General features: G+C 36.8%; 1 protein-coding gene across 11 annotated transcripts in view; it reads right to left on the reverse strand.

The window, feature by feature from the left end:
- COL19A1 (collagen type XIX alpha 1 chain) overlaps window positions 1-25,871 on the reverse strand; it is a 201,009-nt gene extending 175,138 nt beyond the window's left edge. For 3 of the 11 annotated variants that reach the window (XM_068678247.1, XM_068678246.1, XM_068678245.1), the window contains exons 1-4: window positions 25,706-25,870; window positions 23,964-24,093; window positions 16,000-16,074; window positions 15,691-15,790 (exon numbers count right to left, since the gene is read on the reverse strand). In XM_068678247.1, coding sequence (XP_068534348.1) covers window positions 15,691-15,790; window positions 16,000-16,074; window positions 23,964-24,057 — 269 coding nt within the window. In that variant the 5' untranslated portion in view covers window positions 24,058-24,093; window positions 25,706-25,870. The other 8 variants (XM_068678244.1, XM_068678240.1, XM_068678250.1 and 5 more) reach the window with 7 other exon arrangements.
- Between the last annotated feature and the right edge of the window lie 814 nt (window positions 25,872-26,685).

Here is a 26,685-nt window from a genome sequence, read left to right on the forward strand (position 1 = left end):
TTAGTTTAAACAATTTTCCTATCATGGGTGATGATTTATTTAGTACTATGTTGACTGAGACACTGAAATGTTAACCTTTTTGCGTTTGCTTTCTTATTCGTAACTGATCTCAGCTTGAATTCCCTTAACAAAGTTACCAGATACAAAAAATCTCCTCGTTACTCTCTATTTCTACATCAAGTTACTACATTCTTGACTCTCACTTTTTGCCTAACTTGACCAGTACAATAAGAGAAGGGGAAATAGCTAACTAGAACAATTTACCAATCTCTGCCTAGAAATATTATTTGAAATTCTTTATAAATAAAAGTTAAGAACAGCTGTTTGTTACCCAAAATAAGAAATAATTTCCCTCCCATCCATCTTCCTCAAATCACACTAAGATGCACTATAAAGTTTCATGTTACATTAGGCCTGAAGTTGTTTTCATATGACACATTATATGATGCAACTTAAAGGAAACTATTCAGACAGCTTAAGAGTTATTAATTACTTGGGAAGTGCACAACCCACTCAGAAAATGTAGCACTGAAAGCAAAGCTGCAAATTATTTTAACATTGAGGAAAGTGATTTACCCATTTTATAAAATTCAACATGCCTCTGTTTTCCTTTACTGAACAGGTATAGATTAGTTGTCACTTTTAATACGTAGGTGGCTCAGATTTTTTAGGTGATAGTCGATGTAATTTTCATAGATTTTTTTTTTTTTTTTTTTTTTTTTTTTTAAGGATATCTAAAAAATCTATCAGTTTGAAAAAGAAATAGAAGTATAAAACCTGTTGGTCCTATTCTGTATCCTTATTTACAAGAACCGCTGGTGAACTCCTGGCCTTGATAAAGTCAAAGGCCACTCTTGCAGGGTGAGTGCAAAGAGGTCATTATAACAAACTAATTCTGCTTTCAAGTTTCACCAATTTCTGCGCATTTTAACTTCTCTGAAAAATCACCCAGAAGTGTTAAGAACTACTGCCTTAAAAGTAATAACATATAATGATGAGAATACAAAATGCCACAGTTTTTCTTTTCATTTTCTTAAGCAGAATTCTGCAGCCTGATAAATTTTGAGAAAATTCAGATCAACACTTAGGCTTTTGGAGTCTTATCCTGTGAAAAACAACTTTCAACACTTCTGATGCGGTTATAAAATACTTGCTTCTTTCAATGTGGATATTTGTTTTATGAACCAAATAGGTCCAAGAAAAATCAGTGAGTTTTCCTTCTATCTGGAAAACAAATGTAACCCTATATAGCAAATATAACATCTTTTTAATAATGAATATATAACAAATATAAAAAGACTATTAAATACGTTCAAAAACTAGTAAGAGAATCATGTTATAAAATAATATATTCAAAGAGCATGTTTCCCATTCAAAAATATCACACCTGACTCTGAATGTTGCATACTAAATTAAGCTGCTCAAATCAGCAGTAAGCATCTTTCCATGCTAAAGGTACACAGAGAGACAAAGAACGACAACCAGTGAACATTGTGATTGAAGATGAATAGGGGAAGGGATGGAAGCCAGCCAGACCACCTGAGCAAGCTAAAATTTTACTCAAAGTAATCTATATTCTGAAGCATCTTCCCACATCTATACTGGCATAGACTCAAGAAAAGCTAATGCAACAGAGTAGATCCAGAAAATGCATATACTATAGTAAGTTGCCTTTTTATGTACAAAGCCAGTAAACGGCACGTGCAGGATACAGGCATTGAGATGTCCCTCCAGACACTTTAGAGCTAATTTAACATCTAACAGCATGGTTACCTGGGATTCAGAAAGACTGAAGTCAAATGGCATGATTTGATCAAGTCTTACATTAATACAGGTCTTACATTCAGACTGTTTATTCTCCTTAGGACATGACCAGAGCACAAGCAAACATACTGCTGGTGGTGTCTGACACGAGGAAAGTGAAGAACAAAACTGTGGAATTCCACTTCTTTCACAACAGGCAAAACATTTCCTCTGAATCTCCTTTCTCCTAACCATGCAATTCCATGACACTTTCTGGTGTCCCCCTGCCTCATGCCGCTCAAACCAGATTGGTGTTTTGCGTATCAGCATCACTTACTGGCCAAGCATAATACAGAAACTTCCTAACGTCAGTACCAGAAAGCAACCACTAAAAACCCTCTCTGTTGTTCCAGTCTGTTTTTTCCAACCTGATTATTCACATATATATTTTCAGTAGCTGCGGAAGTGTGGTAACACTTCTGGAGCTGATACTGATGCCACAGTAATTGATACCTTCAGTTCCATCCGTCCCTCCTCACAATGATGTTTCAATAAGAAGTTGCACTAGGCCTGCTGTTTTTAGAGTCTTGTGAAGACAATAATTTTACTAATCACGTGCCCTTTCATTGAACATTTCTCTACAGATGCTAAATCTGTTCACGTATCAAAATTTTAAAACGTCAGTTAGGAAAGGCTCCCTCCAGTGCCAGCATCCAACTCCTTTTATCATTGTGTAGCTACATTGAGAATATAAAAACTCAAAAGAAAACCTGCTTTTTTGAACTCTTATCATTGCTTTTCAGGAGTCACACTCTTCCTAAACAGACACCTCACTCTCCTTTCCTAGCTGCAGCTAAATGTGGTAAAAATAAATAAATAAATAAATAAATAATAATAATAATAATAATGCATTTTTCTAACAGGTTTCAACTCCCATGATTCACTGTAGGAAATGAAACATCACAGTGCACATGCAAACATGGCCTTATTGCCCAACTTGAATATCTCAGAAATCTTTACAGCCTTCGTTATTTAGGACCACACTAGCAAACTGATTGCCTTCTTTGACAGAACTACTCAGGGCCTGATGTATTTCTGACAAGCAATACACAAAAACTGAAAAACAGTTTTCTCTTTGGAGATTAATGCAAATGGCTGAATCTGGAGAAACATGATGATCTTTCCATTTCTTAGGTGGTTCTGTGGTTGTCTCTTACAATGTGGTCCTTATTCAAAATTTAAAGGTAGGAGTTGTTTAAAAGAAGAGCAGAGATTTAAATTTTCCTCAAGTCATTTAAGATTTGTATTGGGCTTTTTGATATTTTTGTATGATCTCTCAAGGCCATTTTGCTATGCCAAATATGCTAAAATCCAGTTGTGGTAGACTTTCTTTTCAATTATGGCAAGATTCAAGAGAAGAGGATGTGAACTTCAATACGTTTAAAGGAACTTTACACACTTCTTTTAAGATCTACACCCATGTCTTTATTTAGGCATTTTATGAGCAGCTCTAACTAATTTGTCCTTCTAGTTTGCTCCCAGAAATGGAGTGGAGACAACACATCTAGTTATTAGAAAAGTCTATTACTTGGCAGTCTCTGAATTCAATGAGAGATTAAATTCTTATGCTAAATATGATTCTCTACAGTGGACTGGAGTTTTTCAGCTGAGCAAGAAGTCTTCTGAAGATGTCAGAGAAAAAAAATAATTACTGTAACCTCTGAAAGTCAACTGGCAGCAAAAATTGTTCTGCACGCATTTCTACATGCTTCCTACCCTGAAGCAAGATCTATTGGTATGATGTTAATTATTTGTAGATCTTCATGGTTGCTGTTGTCCAAAATGAAAATGTAAAAAAAAAAAAAAAGGAAAAAAGGCAGAATACAATAGGGGATTTGTACATTGGAGGCTGTGATCATTTCAGTCTGAAGACAGATGATGCCTATCATACTTTGGAGAGGGAAGAAATAATGAATGTTTCTTTTTCCTTGGACTATGCATATTCACATACTCTTCACTAGAGGAAGAAAAAATCAAAGCATGCAATTTCCCATAGGGGTTTTCACAACCAATTTACCAGCATTGTACAGATGTTTGTATTGGTATCTAGAGATACTAGCCGACTCCAGAAAGAGAATGGTCTTTTTAGTTTTGTACACAGGAGGGTTGATCAATTCAAGCAGAGCTACACACTGAGAGACTCACAACATGCTACTTCTCACGCAAGTCTTGTGCATTTCTGTATGACCTTGTGATACCCAACCTAAATGTGTTGTTTCCTTTTAACACTCAATTGCTAGCTGTTTAGTCTCCCTCACACCCATCTCACACCCATCCCAAACTTTTGTTAGATTTTAGCAGTGAGAACAAGTGAGCACTGAACTAGTGGTGAGAGCAATGGAACAACTTTTTTTTTTTTTTTTAATTACACTTGGAATAGGTTCACCCCTTCCTTCCTCGGTACATGCTGCCAGATCCTGGACAGCCCTGGCTGATGACGTAAGACAAACCATCTCCCAGGCCAGTATCAATACGATGAAAATTGTGGGTGGTCACACTGAACATAATACTATGATTGGCAGTGGAAAGGGAGAGCTAAAAGGGCTGCTATATGGATGGAGTGCAGCTGAACAAAACTAAGGGATGTTTTTTCCTAACCTCTCCAAATAATTGCTTGGATAACTAGCCACCTCCTCCTCCTCAGCATTCAGGAATGCCCACCAATAAATTCATTCCAGGCTGAAGTCACAAGCAGGTCACGCTAAGAAGTGTTTGAGAAAAAAGGCTCAGGCAACATTGAAGATACTACAGCCGACAACACTGTTACAGATGGATATGGCGATCCATCTTGGTTCCACATGATCTCCCCAAAAAAGAAGGCATAAGAGGTGAAGATTAAGTTACCATCAGAAGAGACTGGAGTAGGAAAGAGGGTTAGTGATACCAGATACCACACTACTGACCTGAAATAAGTAGCTCTGTCAGCTGCAAGAGTGAAGCTACGGAGACAGAACATGCTTTTGCTTTAACACCCCCTACACACAACATGTCTATGACTAGTCTATGAATATTTAAGCCTTGTGTTCTGCTTACAATTTGAAGAATAACTAGATGGATAATGTGCTCTTTTACAGTTTGAAAAAAAAAAAAAAAGGTAATATTTATGGATTTTAAGTGAACAAATATGGAAATAAAAGATCAAAAATACATCTGCATCACATAGAAAGACTTAATAACAGTTTCAGAAACTGGAAAGTATTGCTTTTCTAAAGTCTCAGGACTCAGAAATTACTTGTCTAATTGAAGTTAAATGAAATAAATACACGACATAAAAGTACGTACAACTTGGCCTGCACCTCATGCAATTTCTGTACTAATGAGATTTTGGCAAGTTACACATTAAATGGGGTTGAAATATATCAAGCTCAAAACTATCAACATTGAATTGCTATCTGCTGAGTCGTAACTATGTTTACCAGGATGGGCCAAGGACCTATGACTTGCCAACCTTCTTACTACCTGACCCAGCTGGGAAAAGGCCAGGTATTCACTATAAAGGACTAGCAGAGAAACGCACAAAAAGCTTAAGGGTCTTGCATTTGACCCAAGACAGAGGTGTTGAAAGGAGACTTCAAGCAGTGGAAGTTTTGGATAAGCGAATGAATAATTTATTTAGTTTTCCCCTAAACATCACATTAAAAGAACCCTCCGAATCCAACTTGAAAGAACAAGGGATATTGCAGAGAGTCTTTCTCAGGCTGTAGAAACAGGCCAGATGCCTTATATCCAAACAAGGAAGCCTGGCATGCTGTGAGTTTACAAATTTTTCTCAAAACAGTGAAAGTTCCACCACTCAAAAACTTTCATTAAAACAATGCATGTGATTCCATTAACTATAGCTGTATTTGATATTGAATCATCTATATCGCTTTTATATGAAAGTAACAGAACTAGAATGAACAATAATTTTATTTTTTGATAGTATGGCTGAGATTGAAATCTTTACTGCTGATGAAAATTTGATGAACTTCAAATTATCTACTAGCTAACTGACAAAGTGTAAAAGAATTATAACTAAAAAAAAATCACTAATATTTCACATTGTATAAAATGATAACATTTAATTACGTGGTGAGAGTTTTTGCAAATTTTGAAAAGGAAATATTTAGCATGCACACTGCCTTGTGACAAAAACACATTTGATGTATTCAGTCTCACTATATAAATTACTTTGCTAACAATGGAATTAAGTACCTAACATTATGGGAATGTTTATGGGGAAAAAAAAATCTGTTAACAGTATAGTCTATAATTGAAGCACACATTTGCTTTTGCATGAGAACAAAGTCAATCTAACATAAGCTATTTAAAGAAATGACATTTAATTGTGATAACAAAAGTTAGGATGCTGTAAAAAATGTAATCTTAGTGATAATATGGATTCGTATTAGAAGTGATAACGGATCGTTAACTGGAGCAATGGAGCTAGGCTTTATTATAACTCTTCAGTTTTTCAAGAACTCCAACCAGTTAATGAGTCATGACTTTCCTTTCCATAAAATCATACCAGCTATCTCAAATCACAGTGTTTTTGTAGTGCTCTTAATATTTTCACAACAAACCAATCTTAAGCTTATGTAATTTCCTGGCAACATAGCATATCTGTATCCACATACTAATACAGTCATTTACCACTTCCCAAATTTAAAGAAACTCCCGTGGAAAGGGAAGTAACTTACGGAACATAAGAAATCTTTTTAAAGTCTATGCTCCTTTTGAGTAAATACAATTGTCTGATAGCATTTCTTGTACCTAACATTTTCAGTCACTCAAGTCATCATATACAGCTTCATACTGAACTGCTGCTAAAACTTATCGTCTATTTATTTTTGATCCTGTTGTGGTACATTTTCATCCAATGTCTCTGACCATGTGATTATTCTTAGGAGTCACTGTCTTTATCACATATTGTCCACACTTCACATAGGAATCAAAACCTTTTATGTTAACCTCCTATTCTCAGCTCCCAATGACTTAACTCCACAGGACATATTTTCAAAAAAAGCTAATGTACTAAAAGATTCCCCTTCCCTTCACAACTTGTTTCCAACTAATACTTTTACCTAGAAAATGTATGAACGTTATCCATTAATCCTATAGATGTCAGCTGCTAGACATCAATCCTGAGTGCCAGCAATAACTTAATGCTGCAATTGCCTGTGCTGTACTCCAGAGTAACATCCAGCATGACAAGGACCTGAGTGCAAGAACTGGATGTGGAAGTACACTTCCCGCCCCACATCTTGGCAAGCAATTCCTGTCATTGTATGTGCTCCTTGTGAAAATGACTTCATTTTTCATAGACTTCATAGATTAATTTAAATTGGCAAACATTTAGCTTTCCAAACTGCCCATTTAGAGACAGATCCAGGAAGATGAAAAATAAGGTGAGTGGAGGGACAGCATCTTGGAGGTGCTATCTGTATGGTCATTTCTTAGGACTAGGCAAACCTCACCTTCCCTAAGCATAAAATAGCCATTGCTATTTTGAGATAAGTATCAACAGCACTTGAGTAATCAACAATGTTCACTACAGATTGTGAACAAAAATGTTTCTTATTAAGTTCTCAGCACAGAGTTCCCAGAGGAAACTGAGATAAATCAAAGTTTATCAAGAATTTCAGTATTAACACTGCTATTATGGGTATAGTAATGAGCAGGAGCTTAATGTCTAAAAATAAAAGATACGTGCATTTTCATATGACAAGTAAAAGCCTAATGCCAAATTATTCAAGGCCTGTATTGTCATGCTCAGAGTATTTTTAGATAATTTTTTTTTTTTTAGAATTCTGATATTCTGCAAATAATCACATTGACTAAACCCAAAAATAACATGAGCTCTTGCACATGGTCCTGTTAATATACTGATGTCTGTATACCGGTACTTAGCTGCTAGAGATTACAGACTGTTCTTTGTCTTGAAGTGTATTAAATCATTCCAAGCTTTAAAATGATTTTGTGACATGAAAAATATTCACTAGAGACGAGGCTGCAGTCAGCAAACTCTGTATGCTTATGACTAAAATCCAGCTGATACTCAGGTCTCCAACTGAAAAATCCAGGGCATGGACCATAGTGCTGATGCAAAATTAGAATACTATTTTTAAATATTTGGTCATTTGTCTCCATCTCTAAAAATGTCTTATGGCACATTGATAAAAACTGCAAAGAGATAAACACAGAGAAGTGCTGGAGACAAAAATCTTTCACAATTAACTGAAAATAAATGAAAATCAGCATAATGCAAAAAGCACCAGGGAGCTTCACTGTAAGAAAGCCTGTGAACTATTTTTAGAAAGGAAAACTAAAATCCAAGAGGCAAGGTGGGGGAAGGAAATGATATTTCTTTATGACATCTTTAAACATCAAAGCCTCACTGTAGACACAGATGTATCAGCACAAACATCTTTTTGTAAGGTACAGCTTTACTCAACGGGAGAAATGCCTGACAGCTTTGCTAGTGCAAGCTACATTTCACAAAGTGTTAAACCACAAAGGCAACCACAGAAGTTCTGATTTATTACAGTTTTTTTCAGCCTGCTGATAAATGCCTTATGAAGCACTTGGCACCAGTGCTTCAGCTGGAGATATAAGCATTTGACAGAGACACTTGAATCCTCTCAGCCCAATCAGGAAAACTGATAAATTATCTTTCAATCTCTACTTCTACAATACAACACATGGGAGCAATGGTCTATCATCAGCTGCGTGCATTATATACTGTACCTTTCATTGAATCCTGCATGGCTGCATATAGCACTGCTGAGTATATACCCATATACACTCTTGATTTCTAAGAAACTTAGTGTGTTAATTTTACAACTGTATTTTTGTTTTAAGGCTATTCTAACTAGAATTTGTATCAAATACAGGTCTTGTTAGAGACTTAGATCTGCAGCCCCCTTACTGGTTCATAGTATTACCTTGTACTAAATTTTGGGAACTCCCCCTGAAAAAAAAATGTCCAAGAAAAAATGGAGCAACATTACAAAGATTGCAAAGGCTTTAGAAGTCAACACGTTTGGCAAAGAAAAAAAGAAAAAACTCTTGTATGAGTCCCCCACAATCTGGCATCACTTAGGGCTGTATTTTACTAATATACCAGAAAATTGAATAACCTCTGACAGAATCTGCATCCAGTTTTTTGAATGAGGGCATAGGGATGTGTCCAGGTAAATTGCTTGTGCTGAATCTAGAAATTTAATACCAGAATAACCTTGCGATATCTGTGACAGTATATGTTCTAATCTTTGTTATCTTAACCAATAAGGAAAATGAAAAGTAGTTTTGGCACCCCTATCAGATGAAAATAAAGTGGAATTCTATATAGAAGTATTTAGTTCAAGTAAAATTGCTTAGATAACATACTTTTGTTGTTGTTGTTTTAAATCAGAACAACAGAATTGTTGTTGTTCACAGGGTAGATTAAAACTTTAAATTGAAGGTGCAGTTTCAGGATTTGCTTAAACTAACTGCAGGCTGCTGAGAGCAGCAGTTCTGTGGTGCCCCTCCGTGCTCCTCCCCAGCTTTTTGCTCCTTTTCCACTGTGATTGATGGAGATCACATAGCTACTGGGATCAGCCACTGGCCTGACCAGAGAGGCTGATACTGGTGTGCAGAAAGTAACATGAGGCCAAGCGTAGGAAAGAAACGTTAAAAAGATGAACTCCAAATTTTATTTTCTTTGAAATAAACTTGGCTGGACAGATTTCTCCTTTAAAAGGAAGACAGAAGGGAAAAAGTTAACACTAAGCTGAAGTGAAACACTTTTTTCTTTTTTTTTTTTAAATTAAGGAAAGTTTTTCAAGTAAGAAAAGTAAACTGCCTTTGTGATTTGTTCATCCAGTGCTTCTGTAATTTGCTTATTGCTTGTCTGAAGTTTCATCCTGAATGCTGAAGCACATAGGGAGTGTGGATCCAAAAAAAAAAAAAAAAGACAAAAAAGTACACTCATACTGTGGACCAATGCCTGTGTAGTCCACATCTCCCAAAGGCTCCTGCCCTTTATCTCTAAGAGCTTTTTGGCAAGATCAACATTGCTGGGGGAAAAAAAGGAAAAGGAACAGTCTGCTTCATCCAACATTGTCTTACTAATTCAGATGGTAAGATGCTGCCACATGAAGTGCTCTGCTCTCTGGGGAATACGCTAAAGATCAAAAAATTCAGATTTGCTACAGTCAGTGGTATAATTAAAATAGTTTTGCTGCTCTCTGTTCCCTCACAATCTGCTTTCAATGTAAGTACTATACTTTTTTTTTTTTTTTTAAATAAATTCTTCCCCTTTGCCATATATCTGTCATTATTTCTGCTCTTCCGATTCTTCATTTGTAGAAAATTGCATGTTAAATTAGGGTTTGAGATCAGTATAGCAATTAAAACCAATTAATGTCTGAATTGTAGATCTTTATTTTTTAACAAAGATGTTGGCATGTATCTTGTAAATTATCAGGTACAAACAAGCCCATATACCCAGGAAAAGACATTCACATGTTTTCATTCTTTAAAAGAGGCATTGTCCTATTATTTTTTGCAGTAAGAGGCCCCAGTTTTCTCCTTAGTTATGAAAAGAAATAATTGGTGTTTATGTGCTAGGTACAGATCCAATTTGTTCTTTCAATAGTACTCCTTGTATTAGCCTTCTTTTTAATTTCTAAAATTAAGTTTTCAAGTTTCTGCAATAAATACAAAATATATGACTTCAGTACCTTTAGTCAGAATTGGAAAAACAAAGACTGTATCGCTGCATCTTTTGATCTACTACTTTGAAAGACCTGAAGAAAGCATTAGGATTCGTACTAAATTCAGGCTCCCACACTCAGGAAGTAAATTCCAGAGACAAGGCCCTTTTCTTGAAAATACCCTGCAACCAAAATACCAGACATTTCAATCTTAGCATTGTTGGCTCAAAGAGCTCAAGTGACCTCAAATTAATACACAATATTGGAAGGAAGAGGTGTTTTTTCTTACATAACTATCTAATTTTCTTACATAAGTATCCAAGTACAGATAAAAGCTGGTTAGCATAATGGTAAATACTGCCATCAAACACGGGTTGTCATTGCCACTTTCATTAATATTAAACTGTATTACTATAAAAGTGTTTGATGAAAACTTTTGAAAACTGGTAAGTTGCACAACTATTCAATCTATATCATATTTAAGAAATATGTACACCAGTTCTTAATATATGTCTTAATATTATTTTTTCAAGACAATTGCTGAATCTGGCCAAAACAACTCATAAGCAAAACTAATCAGAAGTCATGCTCATGTAAGATGCTCACTGACTGCTAAATTCAAATGCAAGGCACTGGGTGTTTTGTTGAATAGACAGAGGCAGAGAGCAGACTGCAAAGTCACCCAGAGGTAAGTGCCTTTGGTAGTAAAGTGCTGGTTATAAGAAGGCTTCTAGGAGTAAGCACAGAAACTGCCTCACTAGATGCCAGTGGTGTTCAGGAAATGCAATTCCATATGCATTCCATAGATGCATTTTTTGCAATTATAAAGGTTAGCATCAAAACCAAACCAAACACATGTATAAATGTTCTTTCATCATCTATTTCTGTTCTTAGCTGGGAATGTACCGGCAGAAGCGGTAACATTATTTCTACATCTTGTAGCTAGACATCAGGAAGGGGGGAAACACTTTCTCTGAAACATCGCCCAACCCACAGTCGCAGATCTTTCAGCAGCAATAAATGAAAACATTGCTGATGGAGCTGAGTAGTCCAAATACAGTCAAAATCCAAAGTCTTTTTCAGTATCTTAGACCAAAAGTAGAAGAATTCCTAACAAAAGTCGTAAGAGTAATCCCAATTGCTCTAATTCTGAGATCATTTTAACAGCCAGCTCTGACAATCGTGTCAGTAAATGAATATGAGCTATCAAACCAAATGAGCTACAAGTTAAGAAAACAAAATGACTGTGCCATTAGGATTTCCTAATCATAAACAACAGATGTCCGTTTCAAAACACTCTGAAACTCAGCTGAAACCAACTTGCTACATCTCTTATTAGCTCTGTACAGAAATTTCAGAGCAGAAAAAGTGGCCCACAAGCAAGCCAGACAAGTGAGAACAACTGGCATCTTTAGAGAAGGACAGTGAAACTATTTCAGCATCTTGCTGTTTACTCTAAGGCTACTGAGGAGCAACAACCAGCCTAAAAGGCCTGATGCCAGAAGCTCTGAGTATTGCTGGCAGACCTGAAGGAGTTGCTATCAGCACAGAGCCCTCCACCACTTCTGTCAGCAAGCTTTACACCGAACTGGAATACATAGACAGTACGTATTAGACTCTAACTAAAAAAATGTGACTTTAGCTAACAAAATGTGACTCCATAATGTACTTATTGAAATAAAATTAAAACATTATAAAATTGGTGTTATTATGATTACGTAATTAGATTGCCTACATAACTGTAGGGTTAATTTCTTTAGGATTCAGAGGTTCAGTTATACTACTTTAGTCCAGAGTAACATCTAATAATGTCTGTGTAAGAACTGCAATACAAAACTCACAGTTTCTTAAATTAAAAGTCACTTTTTAACTCCAAAAAGATTAAAAGATTAGTCACTTACACAAAACATCAGAAGTTACCCACATCCCACCACCTCACATATCACGTTCATATCCCTTTCCCAAAAGAGATAAAGAAATGGAACCAAAATTCAGCATAAATAGATATAATCGATTCCCCAAACTGACACTGCATTGTAAATTATTTACAACATATAAATAGGTGCAACACTACTCCAGGTCCATTGAAAAAAATCAAAATGGCATCACACAAGAAAAATGGCACAGCATAGCTTTCTATTACCCACACTACGACTGAATGAATGAAATGCAAGAGGAGATGTGCCAAGTTACTTGATACTTGCTAGTCAGCTTAATCAGATACTCCCAGTTTCCTGCAGGATGGAAAACAAACACTGTTCTGCTACTTACTGCACACCACGTCTACTAACATATTTTCTGAGGCAGAATGATCCTAAAAACCTCTGAGCATCTAATAACACAAGTGTTCTGGAACTACACAATCTGCCATACTGTAAGAGAAGAAGATTTAAATAAAATAATATATTACAAGATATTGGACATGGGTATCTGAGATAAAGTAAATTATAAAATTATGATGACAGGTATTCCTGCTTCACTGAAAACCTATAATGTCAAATACTCATTTTGTGCTCCTAACTGCCATATGCCCTTATTTAAAAAACAAACAAAAAACCACATCAAGTTCAGAAGACTATCAGAAATACTTTAAATACATACTTCAAAACTTGTTTCTCTGAAGTCTTAATAACAAAAAGCTATTATGTGTTTGGTATTTGGAATAAGAAAGTAAATTATTTTCTCAATTATAACATGCACTTCTCTGTGAGGAAAGGTTTAAAAAAAAAAGCAATAACAAGGCTATTGCCCTTAAGAACTACAATCTAACATAAATTCTACAATGCTTTAATGTTGCTGAAAATATTTTAGCCCTTTTTTTTATTATTATTTTTTTTGTTTGGAGAGATACATGTAAAGAGGTACAATTTACTTCCACAGCAGGCTGACAGAAAAGATCATGTTGTATCTTATTAACATTAATAACGTGATATTATTTTTTAGCCTAACTATATTCAAACCTTAGCACTGATTACAATGATACTTGGTTATCATTTCAGATTCATCCAGTTGAAGTTTTCATCCACTGGATACTCATTTTTAGGAGAAACTGGAAAAACTTTCTCTTTAGTTTTTCTTTAAAGTCTATAAACTGAAGAAAACAATGGGGTGGAAGATGAATGTGAGAATCCATAGACACTAACGAAACTAAAGCAACTGTCCTCCAGGTTTACTATTTATTGAAGTTCTTTATCCCCTGGGCAAATTGGACTGAAAATAAAGAAAAACTACCAGTTTTTGTTTTCCCTATTTTTGTCCCTTCCAAACAGCTGAACAGAAAAAGCAATTTGTTAGGTTCCTCTCCCAGAAAAAAAAAAAAAAAAAAAAAAGTATAAACAGAAGCATTCTTGCATTCTTTCTTTCAGGAATATTTCCTTCCAATTTCTGGGAATTAAGACTTTATTGAGTAGTAGCTATCAACCGTTACATGACTTCCCCCATTTTCACTGCCCTCATTAATAATAATTTTTTAAAGAATTTGAATTAGTACTTAGGCTTACTAATAAAAGCAAGTAAAAATCCTCAACATTTTCAACCTCAACATCATGGTCAGAACCCTTCAAAAATATCAAATTCACAGAAATCATTTTCATTCACGGATTTTCCCCAAAGTAATATGATTTTAAAATAATGTCATTAATCTGTCTTCTTAAAATTTCTAGCTCTTTTCACTCCATTTTTTTGTCACTGATTTGCCTACGTTTTCAGAAAAAATGTAAATCAGCTTACAATATACATTTATCTGATTGTACACTTAGTTCTACTTAGTTTCTCATTCCTGAAGTTTCTTATTCCTCTACTCTTCTGTATTCTCACATTTCCCTCAAATTCTTGTCCTGAAATAAATCTGTAAAAATTTTTAAAATGAATGATAACATAAAATAAAATAAAAAAGCTTTCTTGTTGACAAACTTTCAAAATAGTTTTACGAAAGACTCATATTTTGGTACTTAATTTTACCTGTTTTTCTTCCAAGGATGATCTTGAAAATACTAGGAAGACACTTACAAAAAATAGAGCTCTCTCTGTGTCAAATAATTTTATCTAGTCATTTTTCCTTCAATAACAATCAAAGAATTTTAGAAGAGACACTGATTACTTTGTACAACTTTGAAGAATTATGCAAGTATACTAATTGAGCATTTACAGTACCTAATATTTCCAAAAAAAAAACTTAGATATTCTAAGTTTCTAGTTGGTAAGTGGTATTTCTTTAATCACTCTTGTCTCCCAGAGATCACTTTATTTTTTGCCTGGGTGTCTCTGATCCCCTCTCTTTCTTCTTCAATTTCTCTGCCAACAAACCTCACTTTGGTTTTCCCAGGACCCAGCTGAAGGGGAATTCTAAGGGCTTGGATGTATTTTTTCCAACACAACCAGGTGCCAGAATTCTTGCAACAGAGAATACCCAACCTGAAAACGTGGGAATACAGTTAGTCCCCAGATCATCACAAGAACATGCTGTACAGAAACGACAGTCCCATGACTCAGAGCACATCTCAACCACAAAGCTCTGAGAGGATTCTCTTTCTCTCCACTGTCCAAGGATGAGGAACTTGAAACTACATTCCTAAATGCATCTTACCATCTCCTCATCTCAATGAGGTCTTAAATTCATGCAGTTCCATTATGCCTTACTCTCTTGTACCCTCCTTTTGGTTTTTCATGCAACCTCTGCCCTTCATTCAATTGTCAGAAGAGCATGCTGCCTAGTTTCACCTCTACTATGAGTACCAGCCTTCTTTTGGTGCTCAAAGGCAAGATGTCAAATTCACTGAAAAAATATAATCATGAAAATACAGCATTTAAGGAAACTGTGACTCTCTCTTTTTTTCCATGCAAACAGCTAATTTCATTGAGGGAAGATTAGTAAGGTAAATACTTCCTGTCACGCCATGAAAGTTCTTTGTTTCCTTTGTTTTTATAAATCTTTATGTATAAACAGCAGAGTTTTCAGTATTAGAATCACAGTTTGAGAATAGGATATTCTCAATTAACTTTCTTCCTGGATACTTCCAGATTTCAGAAAAGAAAACTCCTGAGTCAGACTGATTCCCAAAAACTATCACAGATGAAAATGCCTAAAAATGGACATACTTATCTTTCTGTGGTGTCCTTTGATACACTGCTTAGTGTATCAGATCATTAATAGTATTTGGTCTGAGCTTCCTAATTAAAGACTCTAAGATGAAAGTAGTATCTTACTCACTTTGTGTCTCTGATGAGAGGAGCACTTCCCAGTTTAAAGCAGATTTTTTCCCCTCCACAAGACGTCTGTCTCAAAGAAAAGCTTTCTGTCAGATCAAACCCTGCAGAATACGATACACGATACACTGATTTAGTTTACATAACACAGTTTTTTTAAAAGCATGGGTAAACTTTTTAGCATGCTGGGTGACTTTCTAGAGGACAAAAAGTTTATTTTGAAAACCAGTACTTTAAGTTACAGAAACTGACAAAATTCATTTTACCAATGGATTTAGATAATTTACTCTTTGTATTAAAGAAAGCCATTTACCTGACAAACCAAGACTGTCTCTGTTGATTTGTTTGAGATGATGAACAGCTGTTTTTATTAAAGGACACACAGCACCTTCAAGAGAGCACAGGTTAATATTTCTCATAAAATTCTACCAAATGAAAATGAAACAGAACAAACCATCATGATAGGTATAGTCATAGCAGGAATCTTTCTTTTAGTTTCTCTATCTTTAGGATATAGAAAATAGCAATAAACCAAATCACAAAACCTAAATGAGAGCAATAATAATTAATTTTATACTAATTTTCCAATAACATAGGCAAATATAAATTTGATCATGTTTTAATTCAACACGAATGACAGAACCAGAAGTTCTTACTATGAACCACAGTTCTTACTATGTTGTTTCCATCTACAATACCCTATAAAGTAGTCAGATCGGTTCTACGGTTGTTGTTTTTTGTGTTTTTTTTTTTTTTTCTGATTATATTATTAGAAAAAATATTTTTGATTAAGAAGACATTACAATGAATCTGCAACAATATAGCATGAATGATTACTGTTGCAATAACCTATTATTAGCTCAGTGAACATTCATTTCAAAATGTGGATTAACAAGGATACAATCATATCATATAATAAACAATGCAAGCAATATTTATACTTTGAAAATTAAGCAGCCTTACAGGGGATTAAGTCTGAACCAAAGTCTTTAGGTAAACAAACATAATGTTCTAAAAACTGAAACATGGTAAATTCTAAGGCTATCTCTAGCCACATGCTTAGATCAAACAATGCATTATTACGCAGCATACAATTTGCATACTTTCTTAAATATGTACAGGAATACACACTTTTATGAAGCACATACAGACAAATATCCCTTTTGTGCATGGGTCAGAAATAGGGCTTTTTCTTTAAAATAAAATAAAATAAAATAAAATAAAATAGCCCCACTAAACCTTAAGGAAACTGTCAAAAGGAAACCAGCACGCAGGATTTGGCCCCTGTGCTTAAGTGCAGAGCTCCTTGTCGATCTGATGTGACTAAGGAAATGGCCAAGGTATGTCAAAAGATACTGAGCAGTGAAGGTCAAGGGGCTTTCCAAACTGTCAGTTCAATGAAAAAAGCAAGGAGAAGTGTCCTAGCATTAACCTGGAAATCATCTTTATTTAAAGGTTTCCAAGGGCATATAGACAGGGTTGACACTTAAAATAGCTATATTTGTGATTTTAAAACATATGAACTTTGTCATTCTTTCTGTAGTAATGCAGAGAGCACATTATCCTTCAAAGGTTTTTGATTCTATTAAATGCATTACAGTATTTTATCTGGACTACAAATGGCTAATCAGAAACTACCAGTAAAAATGAAGCTAAATTGTATAATACAGATATAAAGAACCTTCCTAACAACTCAGTTAATGAAAGGCATCTCAATTACAAGTAATATCACTTCTAAGTTGATTTATTTCGAAGGCACTGAGACAATTTATTCTTTCCTTCCTTCATATATAAAAACGTGCATATACAAAAACGTGCATATATACATTTATGTATAAAACGTGTATATATACATGCTTATACATAGTAACGTGTATGTTTGTGTACATACTTATATATAGTACATGCATATATACTTATATGTATATATACTTATATATGTATACACAAATAGATACAAAGTTTCATGAGAAATAAGAAACATATGCATGGAAAACAACTATAACTCCCATTATAAATTCCTTTTTCCCCCCAAAAAAAAACAAACAGCATGCTGAACTGTTAAGAATATTCATTCATTCTGAAATCTCTGAAACTGAAATCTTTCATCACTCTCAGTTTGTAGGGAGTGTGGAATTACATACTAACATAGCAATTTGAATACACCATTTACCATACCCATTAAAGGACAGAAAGAGGCTCACCTTAGATACTCTTTAATCTGCAGACCTGGGATTTCAATCATTTATAAAGATTATTAAACTATAGATTTGTATCTATACCCACTATAGAGCAACAAATTGGTTATAGTAGATTTACAGAGGCATAGCTACAAGAAATATCTCGGTGTAAAAAAAATAAATAAGAAAAGCCTCTTATGGCTGAAGGCACAATAGCTTGTCATGCATAGAGCAACAAACATCTTAATGTATTTCTTTTTTTAATTAACGCAAAGAATATGGACAGACTCATTTTTCCATTGAATTACTTTACAGTTCTTATAAAAAGAGCATCCAGATACAACCTGTTGTAGATTTTACCTTGAACTGCTATAGTAAGAGATATAGAACCAGAGATTAAAAAACAACCCGTTTTTTGTTTTTGTTTTTGTTTTTTTTTCCAGCACTAACTTACAAGAGGGCTGAGCAACTAAGGACTGGGGCATATTAGCTTATTCCCTCCAGCCACTTTCTTCCAACTCCAAATAAAGAATCGAGCCTTAATTTCTGTGTTATCCAGATGATAGCAATGATTCCTCACATGCCACAGACTGGACTGTGGACCTATTTTTATCGGTGGCATAACAGTCACAGCATAGACAGGCTATGTAAATGTTACTTATTTGGTTGGTTTCCATTTCCCTTTGAAAACTGAAAGGGTTACTACAATTATTCTCCTATTTTATGCTGTTGGTTCACTCCTTTAGTCCAATATTATTTTATCAGAGAGCTAAGACAAAAGCATAAAATATTAAAAACCAAAAAGCTCTCCACATGAAGACTGATAACTTTAATTGCTATAGATTGATGAAAATTCTTTCTAGAGTTTATACAGTCAAAAAGTAAGTCTCTTCCAAGATTTTTAGTACTGCTGGCAGATCTTTAAATTCTCTTTGGCCTGAAACAAAGCTGCTCAACCCATGGATAGCTGAATTAGACGATCTACATGAAGACATTCATGAAAGGAAAAGTACACGACAAACCCTTATCCAGATGCAGAAACCACACACAGCAACCTTCCCCGTTATAATACATCACTATAAAACTAGAGAAGAAAAACCAACAAGCTTACAATAAAATAGGTTGCTCTACACGTGATAAAACTGAGTTTGTTTTGATTGAAGTCCACAATTCATATTAGAATGGTGATGTCAAAACTGAAGTTACCATACCTATAAATTAATGAGATCTCCTATTCATAGGATAGGATCCATTAATCTTTGGAAATCAATGAGCTGTACGTAGGTGGTTATTGTTACAAATTCAACCTAATTACTTCAAAATACATATCGATGTGGATAAACCAGGTGTGTCACATATAACCGTGATCTTCTGTCTCTCCACTGAGAATCTAGTAAGGAAAACTTATTTTTTAATAATAGAATTTTGTAAAAAAATATATTCTAAGTAGGGTGGTTGCATCTAGCCTTGCCTGCTGCAACATGCTAAATTGTGTCCTGAATTCTTACAAAAGATCACTTGTTGAAGCATTCTGCAGCTTCCATCTAGGTCCCATGCTCAGTTTTCCTTTCCGTGAAAACCCAGACCCATAAGACTCTGGTGCATGCTTCAGTCTCACTCTTACAGACATCTCTTGGGTGCACTTCCTGATTGTGAACTGTAGCTTCCAGTAAGCACTCTTGGCTTCTTTAGGATGTGGGTGAACTGAAATGACCAGATTCACTTCCCAAATACCTATCTGCTACTTTGTAATTAAAGCTCATGCTTAGGTGAAGTTTCAGTTGCTGTCTAACCCACTGATGTGCACATTATGAGGGTACCAAAGCTTCTATCAGAAAACACAACTGGATAAATTAATGTGGCCCAATAGCAAAAAAAAAAAACAACAAACAGCTGTTACATACACACGATATGTTGGTTTCAAGTTTCAGGCAGAATTCCAAATTATTGAGGATTTATCTCACATTCTAACTGGATCAGGCTTCAGAAAAATATAGGTAGAATGAACTTTTTCAGTGTGTGGCTGACTTGTTGGATATCATTGCTAACATTTGTAAGCCCACCTCACAGGTATTTATACTGAAGATGAGGGTGCTATACTCAAATACTCTGTTGGACTGCTTTCAAACAGAGTCAAGGAATTTGGTCCCTCACATATCCATAGCCTCATGTACAGAGCTACCAGAAAATGAAATATGTTTTTTTTTTCTTTTTCTTTTTTTATACTGAAAGCCACTACATATTGCATTACAATATAGGTATTAATTAAGCCAAAGATAGAAAGAGAAATAAAGGAGACTGAATCTACAAATTTGTTGATATAGGAAAGAAATCAAGTCCAAGCCCAATGATTATTTAGACAGTTACGTAAACAATTAATTGCTTTGGTAGAGGTTAAGAAATTCTTACCAAGTTCAAGTACTAGGAGTATGGTGTACCTGCCTCATGCTCACAGTAGACCTTGTAGAACTGGATTCTCCCATGAGGAACAGGTGGTAGGGGGAAAAACAGGACTTTATACTCAAAGTGGATATCTTATTTTATTTTTATTTTTCAGGGAAAGGGAGGGAAAGAGAAAAAAAAAAAAACACACTCAACTGTAAGCTAATCTAGTCTACAAGCTTCACTCTGGGAGAATGTGTGTAGTCTCTCTTATGTATTATTACTCACTAACTGAAGTGGCTCTCCACAGTGTGCAGGCTTTCATGAATCACATCCTTACAGACAGCCAAAGTTCCTTCTTCGCTGCCCAAGAAGGCTTATGTTTTACCTACATGTTAAGAAATCCAAGGGTGGAATAGTCATTTAAACACTGCAGTGCTGACAGCAGTTTGTGGATCCAACCTTAAACGTTCAGGGTTAGAGTTTAAACACTCCTAGTATTAAGACTGTGAATGTATTTTATATGAGAGTGACTACAAAGCCTTTATCTTGATTTTGAGAATCATCTAGCTCTACTAAAGGATGAAAACTGAAAAGCTGAACTGATTTGCATGCTTGAAACCACTCACTGTATTTGGGTTAAAGTGCCTATCTGAACTCATGATCTAGAGCCAATACTTTTCACAACTCATTCCATGTCAAAAGGCAATGGAAATTCACCATGACTGGCAGTCCCAAGACTTTATTTATGCTACATTTTTCATGGGTTAGCAAGTGACTTTGAAAAGGATTGATTGTTAAAGAAAGTTGAAAAAGCAACAATGATCTGGGAATGAGACAAGAGTATTAATATTCTTAACATGGAGCAGTTAGGAATGATCAGATTAGAACTTCATCTGTCACTAAAGAAGGAGCTCATGTCCATGCTCCAAAGCCAAATGCCCCTAACAATACAGCATAAATTTACAATGTGAAAATATTCTTGAAGTCAGATTAAAAACTAGATTGGGGAGAACTCCTGAATCCTCTACATCAGATTTACTACATTCTATCACTAGAAGTAAGTGCTTCCTTCTGATGAACCATCAGAATACCAAAACTTCTTAACAAGTGAGAACTTAAAGAAACGCTTGATGTGAATCTAATGGTTATTGGCCTAAAGAGGACTGGTTCAAGAAAGCTCACTCTGATATTTTTTCTAATACCAGTATTTATTTAATTCAGTATTGACTTGATGAATAAATCCCAAAGCACATTCAGAATGCCAGCTCAGAAAGTTCTTTCCTATGTGTACATGCAAGTTAAACCTTTCTCTTGCACATGAGATTTCCTTCTGTATATATACTCCCCCCCCACCCCACTTTCAAATCAAGGTTAATTTACAGTTTTCCCTGCATTTGAAGCCCATTCTCAGTCAGAACTCACCTGACTCAAACAGATCAGGTGAGATTTTTTAGGATGCAAATGCAATATACCAATATCCTATCTAAATGAGTTTTGCTGGAAAAACGTTTGTATTAGCCCAGTGTGAAATAAATGCTATGCATATGTTGAAGGGAAGAACCTGGGCAGATCCTGAAGGACAGAAGCAGATCTATACAGAGCTGCTATTTGGGAGACAACAAAGGCCCAAGGAAGAGGCAGTTAATGAAAGAAATAAATGGAATGGGGGAGACCAGATACACCCTCTTCTTGAAATGTGCACACTTCCAATCTGTAACAGATTCATCTGCATACAAATTATCAAGCTACAGAACAAGACAATTTTGCAACATGGGATACTCAGTTCAGCGGGATGGGGCAGATTCAACACCAAGGTCTGCAAACTCACCCACACCACCTAGCACTTCACCCTTGCAGGGTCTGTTCTTTCTCAACTCTTGCTTTCTGGTCTACAGCTTGTATTTCTGTTTTGGATGCTAACCGCCCTCTAGGATGCAAACCATCTCTAGGAAAGTCTCTTTCCTGTTGTCACCTTAAAGCTTCACTCTAAGTCTATTCTGTGCTGTTGGCAGACCTGTACATGCTGGCAGCTATCTGCTTGTTATTCCTCACCATCTGCTCATATCACCTCATACTGCAGAAGCCTCTCAATTGTACACAGTCAGTTGTTCTCAGGAAAGGTTCAATCTCTCCTCTTCCTCCCAGGGGTTCCACTTGACCCATATTTGATCGATTTGTAGCAATTAGGTTAGGGAACACTGCAACCTCCCTCCTGGCTGCCCAGACTCAAACTTCTAAAGAAACATAATGTACAGTTCAGACGTACCGTTCACTACCAGTTCAGGTTATCTGTCACAGTCTGTATGACAAGTGTACCTTTTCCTACATTTTTTTTCCCCATCTAATTAAAAGTGAGAGAAAATGTTTCCTGGCATTTTGTTTTAATATTTTCTCAAGTTATACATTTTTCCATTTACATTATTAGGGAAGTTTGTGCACTCACACCCTTCTAGCCCTTTAAAAATTTTCCCTTCCATAATCCACTATGTTGAAATAACATAGAAAACAACCTATTTTGCTTCCTTTAGACAACCAAAGAGAATGACTGCACAGCTGTTATGTAAGGCTCACTCTCTAACAGAGGTTAAGAACAGTTCATCAGTGGAGCACTTAGCTTTGCTGCCCTAAAAATACAAGGCAAAAAAAGTATTTAACTTAAACTCAGATTCTTTACAACACATTACTCCTAACCCACACGTTACATTCATTATTTATTAAATATTACTTTTTTTTTTTTTCTCCCTGGAGTAATAAAAGGATTATTATACTAGTAATTGACTTTTTAAATTTCTTGGGCCTGAGTTTTAAAGGTGTTATGGAGATTTAAAGTTGTTGTGTATGTACAGATTCTATTATCTTCTGTTATCTGGGCCTATTATCTTCTTATCATATTTCTGGAAAAACAGCACCACTAAAAATAAGTTTCATCTTCTAAAAAAGGAACAATCAGTAACTCTTTTTAACTCTAGCAACAAGTATGTTTTCCCTCCTGATAATTGGAGAACAACTCTAGAAAATTAAAGTACATGTTAGGGCTTACCAATTCTAGAAAACTGACAATTCCTTATTTTATAAGCACACACGATGTGCCTTCAAGACAGAATTTACCACACTCGGGAGAGCCAAAGTCAAGTTTAAGTGCAACAGCTAGATAACATGCGGACAGCAAGACAGAGAAGAAAACGGAGAAGTATGAAAGTAATTGCAGAAGATGAGTAACAGCTTTTACACTAAACAAATTCATTATATTCCCTTCCTCTGCCTGCTTAAGTGCAAGGTTCTGTCCTACTCTAGGCCTGTTAAACTTAAGACTTGGTTTGAAGATTAAGTTTAGGTTTAGGTTAGTCTAACATGCATAGGTTGTTTAGGTTAATGTAATCACTGTTATAAAGCCACATGGTTTTGTTCACAGAAGTTTTGCAAGCCCTGATGCAGAACCTTAGTTTGCACAGTAAGTTGAAAAAGTACAAAATACAACTTCTAGAAACTACAACTACTTCTAAACATGAATTTCCCAAGCACATGAAAGAGAAAGACTGCTTTGGAATTGCTTCTAACTTAGACTTCTTCAAATAGAGGTTAAAAAAAAAAAATCCTTTGTAATTTTGCCTGCTTGTACACTTTATTTTCTGTGTATTGTCATTATTTATCTAAACGTTGATTACTGAGATTTATGCTTTTGGTCTGTGATGGGCAAGAAAAATGGAAGTACCTGTCTGGTCACTGACAGCCACACAAGTAGAAACAGGGAGGAGGAGGAAGACTGCCATACAAAGCCAAACTATGCAGGATCCAGTGTACTTCATCTCCCCCTGGACACATGTGAACAATCAGCTACAAATCTGAAACAGAAAATAATCACATTCAGAACAATCTCTTCTTCAAGAATTTCTTAACTGTAAAGAAAAAGAGTAAATCACTTGTTAAATGTAGTGTATAATTTATCTATTTTAAGGAGATACAAAAATAGACGGAAGTAAATTTAGAAATAAATGACAAAAATATTCCTTTAGTTCTCTACTGCGGTCCTAAATAACGTCAGAAATATTAACTGAGACATATTAGCTGTGAAGGCGCTAATTATTTATTTCATTCGTGATGACCCATGTTACTTTTCTTCCAGTTTTCCAGTCTTCACCATTCCAGGTTAACTGGTCAGTGTCACACTGCTGATGTGGTCATCAGATTGAACACGGACAACACATGATACTTTTTAAGTACAAGCAAACAAAAATGTGACATTTCTCTTTATTGCAAAACACATTGCAAGCACTTGTACTGAGTTTAGGTCTCACAGAAGTACAACCTGGCTTCAACTCTTCTCAGCACAATAATCAGCGTTCCTTCCAAGCCAACGGCGATTTAGAGAAACGTCAGAAACCAGCGAAGGACGGAAAACACTTTTCTAACCGCGTTTTCTCTCAGAGAAGCAAAGCACGCAGCGCCGATGCACTTTTAGCCGCTCTCGTCGCACGGCATCTCCCGCCGGCAGCTGCCCCCGGGGCAACTTTTCCAAGCGCCTCCCCGGCAGCGAGCGCCCCTCCGCAGGGCAGTCCCGCGGCGCGCCCTGCACCTGCCGCAGCAGCAGGTAGCTCGCCCCACCGCGGGCTGCGCCCCCCGGCAGGAGCAGACACAGCTCCTCGCCTCGGCTCCCCGCCGTTTCCGAGAGCCTTCAGGGGGACGCGGCGACCCCGCTCCGCCTCGGCACGGCTCCGCCGCCCCGCTCCCCGGCCCGGAACCTGCCTGCGCCGCTCGGCCCCGGCCGGTGGCTCCCTCACGGGGCGCCGGGAACCCGCTAGGGCGCCGCCGGAGAAGGTGGCGCCGCCCGCTCCCCTCCCTCCCTCTTCTCTCCCTCCCCGGGGCCGCACCTACCGCGGCCGAGGGAGCCCTCTGCCGCCCCGGCCCCGGCCCCAGCCCCGGCCCCGGCCCCGCCAGGTGTGCCAGCGGCTGCCGCTCGCCCCGTCCCGCGGTGGCCGAGCCTGGAAGCCGCCCCCCATCCCGGGCACCCTCCCCCGGTGCCGGGCCCTCGTTAGAGCCCGCGCGGTGTCGGCCGCTCCCGCTGAGGGGAGCGATGGGCGCTGACACTTGTAAGGGCAGCGAGGTGCCCGCGGTGAATAAAGGTGCCTGGTGTTGTGCCATGTTATGTCAGTTTGGCGGCCGCCTGTGTAAATTACTATGAGTTTACTAGGACCGCTTGTGTCAGCGTACCGTCGCATGTACCTGTGGTCACCCCCAAGCATGCCTTACGCACCTACACAGCCACCAGCAGGCTCCTATTGCACAGGCTGATTACAGCACATCAAAACCCTATCGTCTATATTCTATTTACATACTTAAATACAGACAAAATCAGTACTAAACTTAGCCAGCACTTCTAAAAAACACAGGAACACTGAAGTACGCACGTGTACCTGAGGTGCTCGGGCAATTTCCTGCAAATAATGAGTGGCTTACCTTTAATTTTTATTCTAGTTTGTCCCCCCGAAGCACCGAGAACGCCTGTGCAGAGCTGCCGTGGTGCCGAGGAGTTGCTGGAGTGAGTCTCCAAAGAGTGGTGGAGGGGGATGCAGCTCTGTCCTTATTAGTCTCACACAGCGTGACCCTCCCACTCAGCACAGAATACACCGCAAGGAAGGACAAACAACCACCCAGACACACACTTTACATAATCATACTTCCACATCCAAAGTGCAATAACAGCGTAAGAAATGCTTTCTTTCTACCCCCTCCCAGCTCCATAAATTAATTTGCCAGTGTATGAGTGCGTGAATGAAAAGGTGTCTGGCTCCGAGTTGTAAAGGACTGATTATGTACATTAGCACACTGGCAGAAACTGGCTTTTATCACTTAAGTGTAAGCACACATCATTAATTTTATATACTTTATCATAAATTTAAAAATCAGCCATCCAAGTAACCAAGAGAGTGTGCCTATTTATGGCACTGATGCTGCAAAATGCAGCAGATTACTGGCATTTGTTTTGCCTTTTAAAATCTATCATTTACACATCAGAATGTTCTTGCACTGTAATATCATCTGTCTACGATAAAATGGTGACATTGAACACTGACACTGACTCTCATTTGAATATGCTAAACTGCACTTTTCTTAGGATCTCTAAGTGTGCTTGTGGCAGTTTTCTGTATTGCATTTTACAGATGTAAACCAGAAGGACAGAGAGAAATAAAATGACGAGAAATACATACACAGAACACAGATTTAGTGCTTATTTAAACATATTTCATTTATATATATTCAAGACATATTTCATCTTCTACTAGTGGAATCATTCTGACAGGGGGAAAAAAAAAAGAGAGAAAGGTGATGACTGTTACATGAAAAATAGCTTAACATCAATTTAGCTCAACTGGTCTTGAGGTCAGAAAACTCTAAGAGTTAGTTTTCTGTTTTTCCTCCCAACAGATTTTGACTAG

Source organism: Anas acuta, chromosome 3 (genome assembly GCF_963932015.1).
Source record: "Anas acuta chromosome 3, bAnaAcu1.1, whole genome shotgun sequence".
NCBI classification, from domain to species: domain Eukaryota; kingdom Metazoa; phylum Chordata; class Aves; order Anseriformes; family Anatidae; genus Anas; species Anas acuta.